Raw genomic sequence first — 14,078 nt, 5'->3', positions numbered from 1 at the left:
AAAAAAACGTTCTTCCAGAGCAGGTATTTTTTACTGTTCAAAGATGGGCTCGCGCAGGAAGAATATTTCCGTCTAAACACCGATAACAGTCGAGATCTGTTAGTCAAACTGTGACAGTAGTGTGTATATATATACGGAGGGTGGTAAGCAGCGAGGTTAGTATTAGACTGTAGGGCTGTCTGAGACACCCTTTTGTAGGTTAAGATGCAAGATTGTTGCAGTTTTGTTCGTTAAACGCCAATCGTTTTGGTCCACGAGCATACGTAGTGTGCTTGCACTTAACATGGGCATAAAGGTATTCACCCCACAGGTTACAACTTCAACAGAGCAAGTAAAATGATGATATGACGAACGCTCTAACACAACAACGTTTATTTTTGGTACGACCACACATTCCGGAGCACTATAAGAACAAACTATCAGTCCAGTCCAGACCAATGAATCATAGAGAACAAGACTTACAACCCGCCCTCGTTGCTAGCCGGTTAACAGAGTCATCGCTCTCCCCTTGTGATCGCACTTGTCCACAGAGCGCAAACGAGGTGTAAGTGTTCAGGGCACGGCCGTTGGAGTCAACATCGGCGACGTTGATCTGGACCGAAGCGTGGTCCTTGGAGGTAATTAGGCGGTCTGAGTCATGGATGGGTTAATGCTCTAAGACGGTGTCTGGCTCAAAACATACTGGTGGCCGCACACTTGCGGGGGACGTAGAGGTCAACAAGAACGCCCTAATACCAAGGTAAGCGGTAAGACTAGGATGCAGCATGGCGAAGTCAATACAAACCTGGTCGTTTTCCATTGCGAGATCGAGATTTTAGCTATGGTGTGCGATGTGCAATCTACAGGGATGATGCGTGGGATAGTTCTTGAAGCAACTGTACAGTTTGTGCACGTGACCAAATATTATGTGATATTTGCATTTGGCGAACGGACCAAAATTTCGAAAAGATACACATACATATAATATATTGTTTGTCTATCGTATCGTATCGTAACGTGATATGCAGTTGGAAAACGAAGTAATAGCATCAGGAGGATTCGAGATACTGGGAAAGAAACTTGAAAGATGGTAATGGAGATATAATGATAACAGAGATCAGGTGCAACTATCGAAGTAGGGCTCTGTAAAGCAGGAGCAGCGAGCAGAGGTCGGTGGTGCGAAAGCGCAGAGAGCAGGTACAAATAGATACTATTTCAGATACAAAGAAGGCCTGATAAGAACAGCTATCGCTGATCCAAGGCAGAGCGTAGTCCATGACGAAAGCGAAAATAAAGATCGTGCAATGGATGATTGAGCAGATTCGTAGCAGAATACATGGTGTTCGTTGAGATGGCGCAGTGAGTACTGACGATGGGCGCGAGTAATCCCCATTATTATAGGAAGATGCAGGTAAGATGGCGGTACAAGTGCTTTGCAGATGGTAGAATATCAGACGACGGAGTCGGGAACGCATGGCCACGTATGAGTCAGCGCAACTACGAGGGGCTATTGGCAGCTCCATGCGGAAAGACTGGCATGAGGTTGTAGAAAGTGACTTGTGTGGGGTCAAAAGGTATCCTAGGGGGCGGGGTCTTGAGACGCTCCTGATCACAGCGGGGGGATTGGAAAGGAAAATTTTGTCTTGATGGCGATTCCAACTCTGAATTATTTCCAAGAGGGTTTGAACGGAGTGATGACTTGCGGCGGCGCACCGGTCCAGACGCAGGGATTGCGTCTGAGAATGTGGGTTCTTCAGCGCCAAGTGCGGGCAGAAGAGACAGATCTGCTGTGTCGCAAAGATCGAACCGCGGAGGGTACTCCATGGCGGAGATCCATGGGAGACAATCAAACATAGGAACACGGCTATATACATCGAGAGGCGACTCGATACGAGGGGGAAAACGACGGCGTTTATTCATGGAGCGAGTGGTACGGGTAGACCCTCGCCTTACTGCAGCACCACAAGGCATCGGTGACTTTGATTTCTAGGAGATACGCACGCATCAACACCGCTCGAATAAAATACAATAAAAATGCGCAAAAACTGACCCGAGACAAAACACGAGGTTCATTGAGTGTGATTGGCGACAGCAGTCGCGGGGGACTTAAAAGCATTCGCGAGGGTAAAATTTCCTGACGCACAAGTCAACTCGATTTGAGAGCTAGAGAATTGCCAAGGGACCTACAGAAATTACTGTTGGTGGGACGTGGGATTGACGCGTCTCCGGGGAAGGAGACTGTAGCGCGTCTTGAAATAAGGCTTGGGTGACGCGTCGTGGTGATGGGGCAATTATTGATGGCATTCTTGAAGATTGTGGACAATGTCGTTGGTGTCGTTGGAGGGCAAATAAAGATACAGAGGGCCAAAAGAACGTGGCAAAGCTTTATGTTTGGCCAGCGCAAGGCAAATGAACCATTATTGTGGTACTAAAATGAATGGGAACAATGGAAAAGCTGTAAACAGGCGATTAGGGTGTGTTTCGAAGCCTCGAGGTTACCGCTCCTAACCTTCCCAAAAAGGGAAACCTGACTCGCCTTGTCCACACGCTTTGCCACTTTTCATCACACACCAAGGGTGCCGGTATGACTCGCGTGAGTTTCTCATCTCATTCTAGTCGGTGATATTTTTATTTTTATGCATTTTAGGAACGTATGGGTGTGTGATACTACCCCAACTCACCGGATTCAACGACAGTACCACTGGTCCTGTCAAAAAATTCATGCCGTGATACCACGACACAAATTTATAATTATCGAGAGTCATGAGGACCCTACATGTCCCCCAGAGTATCGATAAGAGGCGATACCTGTAAGTTTGTGTTCATACCCTTCCAAGCTGATAAGACGTCGGTAGATCTGCGTTCAGACTCCATGAAGAGTTTTTTTGCCACTTTGGAAAAGAAAACAATACCTTTTCTTCATAACGGAAGGATCATCTGCACGCATGAATTATCGCAGATCAGGAACACAGCAATTAGTACCCCGTCGGACAGCCCTGGGTCAATCACGGTAGCTCTGCGCCCACCATGGGGATTAATTACGATACTTGACGTAGACCTCCGCGTTTCTCCAGGTAAGTGTAATTCCGCGGATATTTTGGGTCACGGTGGTACAGCCTCAGGTTCTTCTTTGATCTCAGTTTTTGGAATAAAACCTGAAACCTAGAAGAATCCAAGTCTGTCAACACCTTATTTGCTGATTGCGGCAGAGCCGGGCTTTTGCTATGCGCTACTTAGTCCGCTCTACAGGAACTCATCGTTGACGTTGACACCGCCCGCTGACGTTGATCCCACCTTTCCCCCACTGCCAATGGCGTGGTACACGTTTTGCCTTTTGCTTATCATATTTTTCATCTAGATGACCAACGCTCTATCAACGTTATGATATTCCTCGCTATTCCATACTTGAGCATACCACTTTTGCGAAATCCTCACAACGCATTCCTATCGATGAGAGTCCGTCGGCCCAGCGTAACACTAGAGTCCGCTCATGCACCGGAGTCCATTCTCTGTCTTGTCTTTGACCCATACTCACCCAGGACACTGTCTCCGCAAACCGTCGTCTGCAACGCGACAAACCGACAAAACTGTCATCTTGTGACCGCACGTACCCTGTGGCGGCCGACACTGAAGCCATTTCCAAGCGATGAGTAGGTACTCGCTCATCGCGTGCACCATGGACGTAACGCCCAGGCACAATCCTGGCAACCTTGGACGACCGGAACTCAGATCCAGCCGCTTGCACTCATTCTCCAGGCCTTGGGCCATCTTCCGCTGATATCATACGGTGAGATAACTGAAACTCTCACGCCTGCTTGCCGATTCCCACGTGATGAAGAAATGATAACATTCTCGTTCCCTGCTGTCACATTCAAACTTAGTTTGTCAAAGGCAACTGAAGTGTGCGTTCCATTGGGCATGTTAATATTATGATGCTTACAATTGCTGACGCGCGGACGATGCGTTGTGTGTATCGAGACTGGCTAGATAACCTTTCGAGTGAAATGCTTTTTATTCATGAACATACTAAAGAACTTTTAGTTATTGTTTCGTAAATGCGACCAAAAAGACAGAAAAAAATGCAGCGACGACCATGACGATGATATGATGCAAGCTAATTAGAGTACACAATTATATGGAAAAATGTTGAACATCTAGTCGATCTCCTCCATCGCCGACGTCGACACGGCTTCCAATGGAGGGGGCGCACTAGAGTCTTCAGCCGGTGCCGATTCTTCGTCTTCTTCGTCGACATCGAGACCCAAGCTGATCATACGGTTAATGCGCTTGGCGAATGATGTGGGGTCATCGAGTGAGAAACCAGAGGTGAGGAGTGCGGTTTCGAACAGTAGGAAGGTGAGGTCACGGACAGACTTATCAGCCTTGTCCTCGGCGACTTTGCGCTTGAGTTCTTTGATGATGGCGTTGGAGGGGTTGAGCTCGAGGGTCTTCTTGGACGCCATGTATGAAGACATGGAAGAGTCGCGAAGAGCTTGTGCTTTCATGATACGCTCCTGTAGACATGTGAATGAGGTTTGCCCCGGCGTTTTAAAAGACGATACATACCATGTTGGACGACCAACCGAACTGGCCGGTGACAAGGACGCAAGGAGAGTCCGTGATACGGTTGGAGACGACAACCTTCTCAACCTTGTCGCCAAGGGCTTCCTTGATGGTCTGGCAGAGGTCGTTGAACTGAGCAGCCTCTTCTTCACGTACTTTCTTCTCGTCATCAGTCTCCTCAAGCTCAAGGCCCTCTTTCGAGACGCAAATAAGCTTCTTGCCCTCGAACTCTTTCAGCTGCGTTACGGCGTACTCATCGATGGGGTCAACGAGAAGTAGGACTTCGAAGCCCTTCTTCTTGAGCACTTCAAGGAAGGGTGAGTCGCGGACAGCGGCGAGGGATTCACCGGTAAGGTAGTAGATGGACTTCTGGACCTCGGGCATACGAGTGATGTAGTCTGAAAACATTGTGAGGGAACCGTCCTGACAGAACACGCAAGATTCACTCACCCTTGAGCGAAGTCTGTTCCTCGAGGGACTTGGTGGAGAAGAAGCGGAGGAACTCAGCGAGCTTGCTACGGTTCTGAGCGTCCTCGTGAATACCAAGCTTCAAGTTCTTGCCGAAAGACTCGTAGAACTTGTTGAAGTTGTCCTTGTCCTCCGAGATCTCGGTGAACAGGTCCATGCACTTCTTGACGATGTTCTTGCGAATGACCTTGAGAATCTTGTTTTGTTGGAGGGTCTCACGTGAGATGTTAAGAGGCAAGTCCTCGGAGTCAACGATACCCTTGACGAAGTTGAGGTACTCGGGGATGAGGTCTTCACAGTCGTCCATGATGAAAACGCGGCGAACGTAGAGTTTGATGTTGTTGCGCTTCTTCTTGGTCTCGAAGAGATCAAAAGGCGCGCTATAAAGCCAAGTGAGTCAAGGTGATCGAATGTAGGAAGATAATACTGACCGCTTTGGAATGTACAAGATTGCCTTGAACTCAAGCTGACCCTCGACAGAGAAGTGCTTGACGGCGAGGTGCTCCTCCCAATCGTTTGTGAGCGATTTGTAGAAGGCACCGTACTCCTCGGCATTGATGTCCTGAGGATTACGCGTCCAGATGGGCTTCGTCTTGTTGAGCTCCTCGTTGGTGGTCTCGGTCTCCTTGATCTTCTTGGTCTTCTTCTCTTTTGGCTTGTTCTCATCGTCCTCAACCTCTTCGATCTTAGATTCTTCTTTCTCATCCTTGAGTTCCTCCTCGTCATCTTCAACCTCCTGTACGCACATGAGCCACAATCAGAGACACCTGTAATCGGCTTACCTTCTCGACCTCCTTGGTGACGGCGAGTTGGATGGGGTATGAGATGAACTCGGAGTGCTTCTTGACGATCTCCTTGATCTTCTTCTCCTCAAGGTACTCAGTCTGGTCGTCCTTGAGGTAAAGGCGGATCTCAGTACCACGACCGAGAGGTTCGCCGTTTGTATCAGGAGTGATTGTGAAGGTGCCACCTGCAGCTGACTCCCAGATGTACTGTTCGTCATCATTGTGTTTTGAGATGACCTGAACACGCTCGGCGACAAGGTAAGCGGAGTAGAAACCAACACCAAATTGACCAATCATAGAAATGTCGGCACCGGAACTGAGAGCCTCCATGAAACCCTAAGTGGCGTGGGTCAGAAATCAGTCAAGACGAATGATTTGAGGAAGGTTACCTTTGTGCCAGACTTGGCGATGGTACCAAGGTTGTTGACCAAGTCAGCTTTGGTCATACCGACACCGGTATCACGGATGGAGAGGAGCTTGTTCTCCTTGTCCGGAGTGATGCGGATGTAGAGGTCCTTCTCGGTTTCGAGAACCGAGGGCTCGGTCAAGGAAGCATAACGGATTTTGTCGATGGCATCTGAACAGTTCGAGATCAACTCACGAAGGAAGATCTCCTTGTTCGAGTAGAAGGTGTCTGAGTGGGACAAACATTGAGAATAGGATGAAACATGAATGATATAAAGTACTGACTGATAATCAAGTCAAGGAGTTGACTGATTTCAGCTTGGAATCCAAAGCTCTCGGTTGCCATTTAGGTCTGAGGGGCATGATTAGTTTAAGAAGGCGCGTCAGAAGATTGAGCTCACGGATTGGTGTATGAAAGAAGTGGAAAAGATGGGAATGACTACAGTAAAGAACGCGTTTATCTGGAGGGTCCTTAAGTATCTGATTTTTTTGATATTCGAGAACCTTCGATACACAGAAATTCTCAAACCGTACACATTCCAGAACATTCGAATACTTACCTTTTATAGGGGAACTTGGATTGAACAAAGGCTGTAGCCTATCACTGCCTGAGCTATTCGATTAGAACTTTTCACTATTCAAACGTTCATGGTCGCCTTGACCTTCAGAATGAGCACTAAGTAGTCTTCAACGTCGTGTGCAGACTAGAAGGATTAATAGATGAATATGATCGAGTCACCTAGTACCCGCTTAGATCAAATGCTCGCTGACATACCAACGCTTTCCAACTAGCCATCATCAAATATGAAATACTTTTCTACTCGTGGAGGCTTATCAGAGCTCACTTTCGAAGAGGTGAGCAAACTCATCAATGTCCAATCCATTGATCTAGATTTTTAATAGACAGTACTTGCTGGTCTCGCCCCAGATGGTGGATTGTACATCCCTGCATCAATACCACAGCTCCCAACTAACTGGCAGGATTCCTGGGCGAACAAGACTTTTCCCGAGCTCAGTATCGAGATCCTCTCCCTCTTCATATCTGCAGATGAGATCTCTCAAACAGACCTCGCTGCCCTTGTACATGCGACGTACAACGATTCCGCATGGCGCCATCCCGATATCACCCCGCTCCAGCCACTCACCACCAACAAGTACATTCTCGAGCTTTTCCATGGTCCTACGTATGCCTTTAAGGATGTCGCACTCCAGCTCCTAGGCAACCTCTTCTCCTACTTTCTCCAACGCCGCAACAAGGCAAAATCTCCTGGAGAGGAAAGGGAGACGTTGACCGTCGTGGGTGCCACCAGTGGTGATACAGGCAGCGCAGCTATTTACGGGCTGCGGGGCAAGCCCGATATCTCCATATTCATTCTCCACCCCAAGGGTCGCGTCAGCCCTGTCCAAGAAGCTCAAATGACTACCGTGACAGATGCAAATGTACACAACCTTGCCGTAAAGGGAACCTTTGATGATTGTCAGGTGCGTTTCTTCCTCGTATTCAATTATTTCTCCAGTAGCTTACATACACACAAATCCGCAGGACATTGTCAAAGCCCTCTTCGCTGATGCCGCCTTCAATGCAAAACACCACCTCGGCGCCGTCAACAGCATAAACTGGGCCCGCATTCTCGCCCAAACAGTTTACTACTTCCTCTCCTACTTCGCCATCCGCCGTATCCTCCCTACCGATGCCGAGCTTCAATTCATCGTCCCAACTGGTAACTTCGGCGACATCTTAGCAGGCTACTACGCTAAGCGCATGGGCCTGCCAATGGCTAAGCTTGTTATCGCTACAAACGCCAATGACATCCTCACCCGCTTCTGGAAGACGGGGCGATATGAAAAAGTGGACTCGGATTCCTCGTCACCTGCGGTCGGGGGTGTGGTAGAGACTCTCTCGCCTGCCATGGATATCCTCGTATCGAGCAACTTCGAGCGTCTGTTGTGGTACCTCGCCTTCGAGAACGTACAGAACAACAATCCTGGAGGGGGCTTGCGTGAGAAGGCCTGTCAGACGGTGAAAGGCTGGATGGACGACGTAAAATCTATCGGGCGCATCGTCGTCCCAGATTCAGTGCTCGAGCTGGCGAGGAGGGATTTCACTGCTGAGAGAGTTGATGATAAACAGGTACGCTCATACATTTCAATTTTACATCGTGAGCCAAGTCAACGTTACGAAATACATAGATCCGCCAAACAATTCGGGAGTACTACACCTCCGCGCAATCCTACACCGCAGACCCACACACCGCAGTAGGGCTGCACGTCGCTGGTGTCCGTTCGCCCCCACCCAACACCATCCAAATCATCCTTTCCACTGCACACCCCGCAAAATTCTCTGAGGCGGTCACGAGTGCGCTGGATGGCGTGCCAGGTTTTGACTTTGACTCGGTGCTTCCCGAGGCGTTTAAGACGCTTCTAACGATGGAGCGCCGCGTGATAGAGGTTGAAAGGCCTGATGTGGAGCTTGTGAAGGGTGTCGTAGAACGGTTTGCGGTAATGTGAATACTTGATGGTGTGGGGTGCCCTGAGAATGGGAGGGGGGGTCAAAAACAATGTTTGTTGTGCAAAATTTAGATGGGGGTCTTGTATACCAGTGATAGCAATTGTGCATTATTGATATAGGAGGGTGAGCGTCCTCCCTCCTTCCAATATTTGAGGTTCCTTGTGCGATTTCTTCAACGGTGAAATGAAGTACGCACATTGCGTTCATCAAAAGATGTAGTGTTTGAATCGAGGTACTTTGAGTGGTAGAAGGAATGAAGGGAACACGCGCCTCGTCTCCCGTCCCCGCGACTGTCTTTCCGTCGGTTCTGGGGTCGAAGTCGGTCACAGCTCAACATCCGCGGTAATCAAATAGATCGTCGGTGCTAAATTTGGGAAGGACACTCGTAATAATATACCAGTTACAATGTTAATCTCAAGGCCAAGGTCTCATCGAATCTTTAGTCACAGCAACTCACAACCCCAGCTTTAAGATGCATTCAAGTTCTGAACGGCGTTTTGATTGCGGCGAGCTTGTGCACATTATTTTTACAGTAGGGGACAATAACGCATGCTATTATGCAAAGAGTATGGATACCAAGACGTATGGATGAAATAGCAAATAACCAGCAGACGCAGCTGCTATGCAGTCAAGAAGACCAAGTACATGAAGAGTCCATAAGCATAAGTATATCAACAACCATACTTTGTCCGAGTCCAACTTGCGCCTTCACGATATTCCTGACCCAAATATAATATAGCATTTATACCTAATCCTCCCTCTTCCTCTTCTGTCCCACTACAGGAGGAGGTTCATCATCGTCCTCGTCTTCCAAGGTATGAATCGTCGAGTCGTCGAGCAGAGTATACGTGTAAAAGGGGTCTTCGTCTTCCCATTCGCTCTGAACTTCGTCCGAGTCTGAGTTGACAGCGGTGGCTTCGCTGTCAGTGTCGAGCAAGGATGCCTCCTCATCTTCTTGGGACTCCTCTGATGCATGACTGCTGGTGCTTGAGGAATACTCCTGTTAATCCTCATTAGCGTGGTTGTTCAGCGAGTAACTACGACAAATACTAACGGAATCCTCGTCGTCGTCTTGACATTCTACGTTAGTCGCTCTGGGCAACGGCTGTATTGTGATGACCACTTGTTGGACAGGCATGTCCATTACCAGTTGATCGGGGTAACAGTTGGGGTAATGCGGCGAGACCGTCATTGGCTTGACTTTGATCGAATACCTCGGGGTAACTTTTAAAACTTGGCCCTCGAGCCTGGGCCAAAGTTTCAATGTAACTTTGTCGTTAATTCGAATGATCTTTCCGGGAATCATCGTAGTTAGGAGTGAGCACGGGGTAAGAAGTGAAAGTTTGTTCTGCGATGCAGCGTCTACTGGGGTGAACTTGGTAGGTACCTTGCAGACACGTATCCTTTATACAATTTAGAGGTGTGGACACATCCACAGCGGACTTGCGGCATTGGACTCGGCTATGCTTTGAGTAGTATTCATCGCCAAATCTGTGAGGGCTCGTGAATTGATCCCGGCAGCGGGAATGGCGGAAGCTTGTGAGTGGACGTTGTCGGTCAATGCGGAAGCACCCTGCATCCACTGGCACCACCATTGTCCACTGCACGTGACGGTCCAGTGAGCTATCTGCCCTCTGATTCAAGGCAATGCATACACGACCTCACGAACGAAGTATCAGTATTAGATTATTGTTTACGAGAATGATACACCTCACTAGCTGTTGAATGTCTGTAGGATATATTCAAGGTCGACACTCGGCCAAAGGGATGCGATGCGGCTAGTATGGGTAAGCCATTGTTAATCGAGTACTTACCACTTTTCCAATTTCTTGACCGACGTTCCATATGTTATTCCACTGCTCATGATGTTCACGCATGATGATAAAGGTATCGTATTTGGTCCTAGGACCTGCATCGTATATTTTCTTCGATCTCGTATTGCAAAGCCAACAGCATACTCCACGTATCGGCTTTCTTGGTTGCAAATACATGGCATGATAAACAGCAACAACAACCATCACACTTGGCGAAGCACTTGATTCGTGTGTGAAGGACAGGGTAGGACTCGACTCCTGCACCGTGAAAAATCGACTTGGAGTTGCAAATTCGTGATCATGTCCAAGCCTGAGAGCAGTCGAAGCAGTAAATGAATCGTACGCAGGTTTTCTGGAGACCCTAAGACAGACAGAAAAGATGCAGCTGAGCCCTCGCACCATAGATCACGCATCGTAAGAAATTCTCTCTGGAGAGCTGAAACCTTTGAAGTGCTGTCACAGTCGTAACCTCCAAAAACAACTCTAATCCGAAACAATGATACCTCACGTGACCCCCCAAGTCAACTTGGGTAATACCCCTAATCTTGTATCGGCTGAGATCTGTCAGAAACAAAGTGTGAGTTGATTGCATTCGAAGGGTTGCAGAATACGAAAGTGGAAGACTAGAGAAATACTGTATTGTGAACAATTGGGGATTTGGAAATTGAGGGGGAGTAGAATGAGCTCAAGGGGCTTGAAAGTGACGATTATTTCGTTTGAATTCGGTTCGGTTCATGCTGTTGTTAGAATTTGATTGACGCACACCCTGAATCATTGTCATGTAAAATAATAAATAACTAGCAGAAGGAGCTACTCATCGAGTACACTGCTCGCATGGCAAGATACCGAGAGTCCATAAGTATTAAGCATAAATCAAACAAAACCATGTCTCAGACATGGGAAACAAGGTCAAGCGGCCCCGAGGTATCGTACTTAAGTCTATGTATCTAATCGATAGTACATGTGGTGGAGACTGAACCATGGTCGAGCTTTGTGCGAATGCGATGGCGCTGTTTTAAGGCGATGGATGAAGTGATATGATTCTCTTTCTCTCTACTCCTCCGGGTCCTTTTCCTTCGAGGGGAAGGTGGCTTCCTTATGACAGGCGTGTTTGATTCAGCAAGACTTATTGCTGTGTTTTCTTGCCCCTCTAGTGGTAGGAGTGCCGAGTTGGGGCACTCGGAAACGTTGGAGTCCTGCTGGCGCTGGAGAAGGCGGCTCAGGCGTGGTGGAAGATGATCGGTGGGCATAAGCCTTATGGTGGCATGGTCATTGATTCGGATCACCTTACCCGGTAGAGTCATGATGAAGAGTAGTGTGAGGACAAGGCAGTAGAAAGTGATGATTTGTTCTGCGATGCAGCGTTCAGTAGGGTAAGCTTGGTAGCTACTCTGCAGACATGCATCCTTTAAGAATTATTTAGAACTGTGGATGAACCATTGTGGTTATCTTCAAACACCCACAGCGAAATTATGAGGTTGGACTCAACAATGCCATAAATAATATCACTTTCTGTGAGGGCCTGTGGATTGATCATGGTGGTAAGAACGATGGAAACGCTTGAAAACTAACAATGACGGTCAATGCAGAAGCACATTGCGACCAATGTCATCGACCACCGTGACGGTCCGACGAATGATCTATGTAGGCAATGCGTAGATGAGGACACGAACAAAGTATCAGCATACAGACCGGCGGTCCTAGGTTACAAGAGTGACACATCTCACCAGCCGCTGAATGTTCTGTGGGATATACTCAAGGTTGGCCAAAGGAACACGTTTCGAAGGATTGGGCCGTTTTTATATTGAGAACTTTTTAATCCCTCGGTCAATCTACCATGTATTGTTATACTTCCAATGCCACATGATAGTTTTCCGGGATCCACGAGAATTGAGGAGCATTATGAAATGCAAGGGCGGATGCTCGAACTCCTTCTCCACTAATTTAGACTTCAATTCGTCTCGAAGTTCACAGGACGACATACCAGGATGGATGGCGCTCTGCGAAGCACTTGGCTCGTATGAGACTCGGAGCCACCGTGAAGGCGAGTCATCTTCTGCACCCTGCAAAAGTTGAGTTGTTAATTCGTGAATGTGTCCGAGAACAGTTTATAACAATCGCACGCAGGTTTTCTGAAAACCTTGAAACAAGCGGAAAAGACGAGGCTCTCATAGGTCACCCATGTTAAGAAACTTCTTGCTGGAACTTCTGAAGTAGTACGAAGCTCGAATCCGATGACTCGAAGCTCGTCTACCTCTGAATCACCGTGACGTGTCCTCGCAACTAATCCCAGACTGGAGACATTATTATGCCCACGAAAGCAAAACAAAGCTGCATATCACAGGGAATCATACTCTGCAAAATAAAACAGCGTTCTTTCGGGTATTCAAACTTGGCATTAGAAAAGGCCCCTTCTGTCTTTTTACTAGTCCCGCCATAGTGTTATATATATCGGCTCCGAGTCTTTGTTCGACAGCACTAAAGAACGTCGATCAGGTGCTCGTGGAGTATGGTCATGGTTCAAGCGAGTCATTGGAGAATATAATAAGAGCATCACAACGGTGAGACTTCAACAATCATATTGTACCTCAGCCGTCACTCATCGTCTAGCCAAAGAGCCGCACGCTCTAACTTATGGTAATCATCAGCATATACAACAACTCACCAGTACCACTGTTGAGCACGCCACCTGCAAGTGTTTGTATGACAATATGAAAAGTTCACGAGCCTTTATCAAGTAAGTCATGTTTTACACACGAGCATCAGATGCGAGCGATGCTTGTACGTACCATCAGGAGACAATGTGACCATGCATTGTCCGAAAAGATATTCAGTGACGTACACAATTATAGTAGCGCTTGCGCTTGTACACCTACGGTCCCCTCAACAGTCTGTCCTTGAGACCTCCCTTTCTAACCCTTCTATAGTACAAAGACAACCTATCTGTGACATGACATCAACTTCCCGTATCATTGAAAAGGGCATAAAATGCTAACCAAGATGCCATCTCCCAGTCATCTTGCGGTTGAGATTTGGTAGGAACGGGCGCGCCAGGGTCAGCTGGATCTGACATCTGCCAATCTTTGGAGAGGTACTCAGACACGTAGCTATCGCCCCCGTAACTAGAAGCAGTTTTTTCATTGTTTTGTGAATGACCAACGTCCAATTTTCCATCCGTCGCAATGATAATCTTTCGCTTCAATGGTACTATGACGCGCAGGGGCGAGGTGGCAGAAGACGGGATAGCAGGTGTATCGGTTTCACATCGAGCATCTCGAGATCTCTTTCGTGAGGCCTCTACTGGGGGGCACGCTGAGACAGAGCTCTGGTAAGATGAATCTGAATGTGTTGGTCTTGGAGAGGAGGCTTTGAGCCTGAGAGTGACCTTGGGGCCAAGACGCACAACATAGTCGGAGGACATAGTAAACAGTGGCGCGAGGAATGGGGGGGGGGAGCGTTGACTGGGACGAACTTGATAGCTACCTCGCAGACCCGTGTCCTTTAAATGAGTTAAAGCTGTGGGCGGACCATTTTGTGATTGTCTTCAATACCCAC

General features: G+C 47.9%; 5 protein-coding genes across 5 annotated transcripts; 1 reads left to right on the top strand and 4 right to left on the bottom strand.

Annotated features, from left to right (window-relative positions):
* Positions 1–88: 88 nt before the first annotated feature.
* F5147DRAFT_606978 (ribosomal protein S21e) lies at positions 89–841 on the bottom strand. Its single transcript, XM_041432349.1, has 4 exons — positions 785–841; positions 683–728; positions 463–630; positions 89–403 (listed from the first exon to the last, which is right to left on the bottom strand). Exons 1-4 carry the CDS (start codon positions 797–799, stop codon positions 372–374), a joined length of 261 nt encoding a protein of 86 aa, XP_041296518.1. The 5' UTR covers positions 800–841; the 3' UTR covers positions 89–371.
* A 635-nt stretch (positions 842–1,476) lies between these two features.
* F5147DRAFT_769877 (uncharacterized protein) lies at positions 1,477–2,283 on the bottom strand (the record flags this gene model as incomplete). Its single annotated transcript, XM_041441083.1, has 3 exons — positions 1,477–1,965; positions 2,030–2,113; positions 2,167–2,283. The coding sequence occupies 3 exons, from the start codon at positions 2,281–2,283 to the stop codon at positions 1,477–1,479; spliced, it is 690 nt and encodes a 229-aa protein (XP_041296517.1).
* Positions 2,284–3,972: 1,689 nt separating this feature from the next.
* F5147DRAFT_677227 (heat-shock protein 90) lies at positions 3,973–6,836 on the bottom strand. Its single transcript, XM_041436109.1, has 8 exons — positions 6,761–6,836; positions 6,486–6,704; positions 6,185–6,429; positions 5,793–6,131; positions 5,442–5,746; positions 4,993–5,390; positions 4,546–4,940; positions 3,973–4,493 (listed from the first exon to the last, which is right to left on the bottom strand). Exons 2-8 carry the CDS (start codon positions 6,544–6,546, stop codon positions 4,134–4,136), a joined length of 2,103 nt encoding a protein of 700 aa, XP_041296516.1. The 5' UTR covers positions 6,547–6,704; positions 6,761–6,836; the 3' UTR covers positions 3,973–4,133.
* On the top strand, positions 6,837–8,948 carry F5147DRAFT_834445 (tryptophan synthase beta subunit-like PLP-dependent enzyme). The gene is made up of 4 exons (XM_041443910.1): positions 6,837–7,055; positions 7,104–7,682; positions 7,744–8,331; positions 8,391–8,948. The coding sequence occupies exons 1-4, from the start codon at positions 7,005–7,007 to the stop codon at positions 8,706–8,708; spliced, it is 1,536 nt and encodes a 511-aa protein (XP_041296515.1). The 5' UTR covers positions 6,837–7,004; the 3' UTR covers positions 8,709–8,948.
* A 296-nt stretch (positions 8,949–9,244) lies between these two features.
* Positions 9,245–10,251, bottom strand: F5147DRAFT_428387 (uncharacterized protein). Its single transcript, XM_041429790.1, has 2 exons — positions 9,764–10,251; positions 9,245–9,709 (listed from the first exon to the last, which is right to left on the bottom strand). The coding sequence occupies exons 1-2, from the start codon at positions 10,013–10,015 to the stop codon at positions 9,458–9,460; spliced, it is 504 nt and encodes a 167-aa protein (XP_041296514.1). The 5' UTR covers positions 10,016–10,251; the 3' UTR covers positions 9,245–9,457.
* Between the last annotated feature and the right edge of the window lie 3,827 nt (positions 10,252–14,078).

The sequence above is a fragment of the Suillus discolor genome (genome assembly GCF_016758755.1).
Source record: "Suillus discolor strain FC423 chromosome Unknown F5147scaffold_9, whole genome shotgun sequence".
NCBI lineage: Eukaryota > Fungi > Basidiomycota > Agaricomycetes > Boletales > Suillaceae > Suillus > Suillus discolor.
Note: the sequence above shows the minus strand (reverse complement) of the source record. Positions and strands in the feature narration are given on the sequence as shown.

Bases quoted from the DNA above. Each gene is read 5' to 3' on its own strand.
- F5147DRAFT_606978 (XM_041432349.1), bottom strand. The intron at 631-682 runs GTATGTTTTGAG...TCCATGACTCAG, and splicing joins CCGCAAGTGTGCGGCCACCA to ACCGCCTAATTACCTCCAAG. The intron at 404-462 runs GTAAGTCTTGTT...TTGTTCTTATAG, and splicing joins GCTAGCAACGAGGGCGGGTT to TGCTCCGGAATGTGTGGTCG.
- F5147DRAFT_677227 (XM_041436109.1), bottom strand. From the start codon at position 6,546: ATGGCAACCGAGAGCTTTGGATTCCAAGCTGAAATCAGTCAACTCCTT. The intron at 6,132-6,184 runs GTAACCTTCCTC...CACGCCACTTAG, and splicing joins TCGCCAAGTCTGGCACAAAG to GGTTTCATGGAGGCTCTCAG. The intron at 5,747-5,792 runs GTAAGCCGATTA...ATGTGCGTACAG, and splicing joins TCACCAAGGAGGTCGAGAAG to GAGGTTGAAGATGACGAGGA.
- F5147DRAFT_834445 (XM_041443910.1), top strand. From the start codon at position 7,005: ATGAAATACTTTTCTACTCGTGGAGGCTTATCAGAGCTCACTTTCGAA. The intron at 7,056-7,103 runs GTGAGCAAACTC...GATTTTTAATAG, and splicing joins CAGAGCTCACTTTCGAAGAG to ACAGTACTTGCTGGTCTCGC. The intron at 7,683-7,743 runs GTGCGTTTCTTC...ACAAATCCGCAG, and splicing joins GAACCTTTGATGATTGTCAG to GACATTGTCAAAGCCCTCTT.
- F5147DRAFT_428387 (XM_041429790.1), bottom strand. From the start codon at position 10,015: ATGATTCCCGGAAAGATCATTCGAATTAACGACAAAGTTACATTGAAA. The intron at 9,710-9,763 runs GTTAGTATTTGT...GAGGATTAACAG, and splicing joins AAGACGACGACGAGGATTCC to GAGTATTCCTCAAGCACCAG.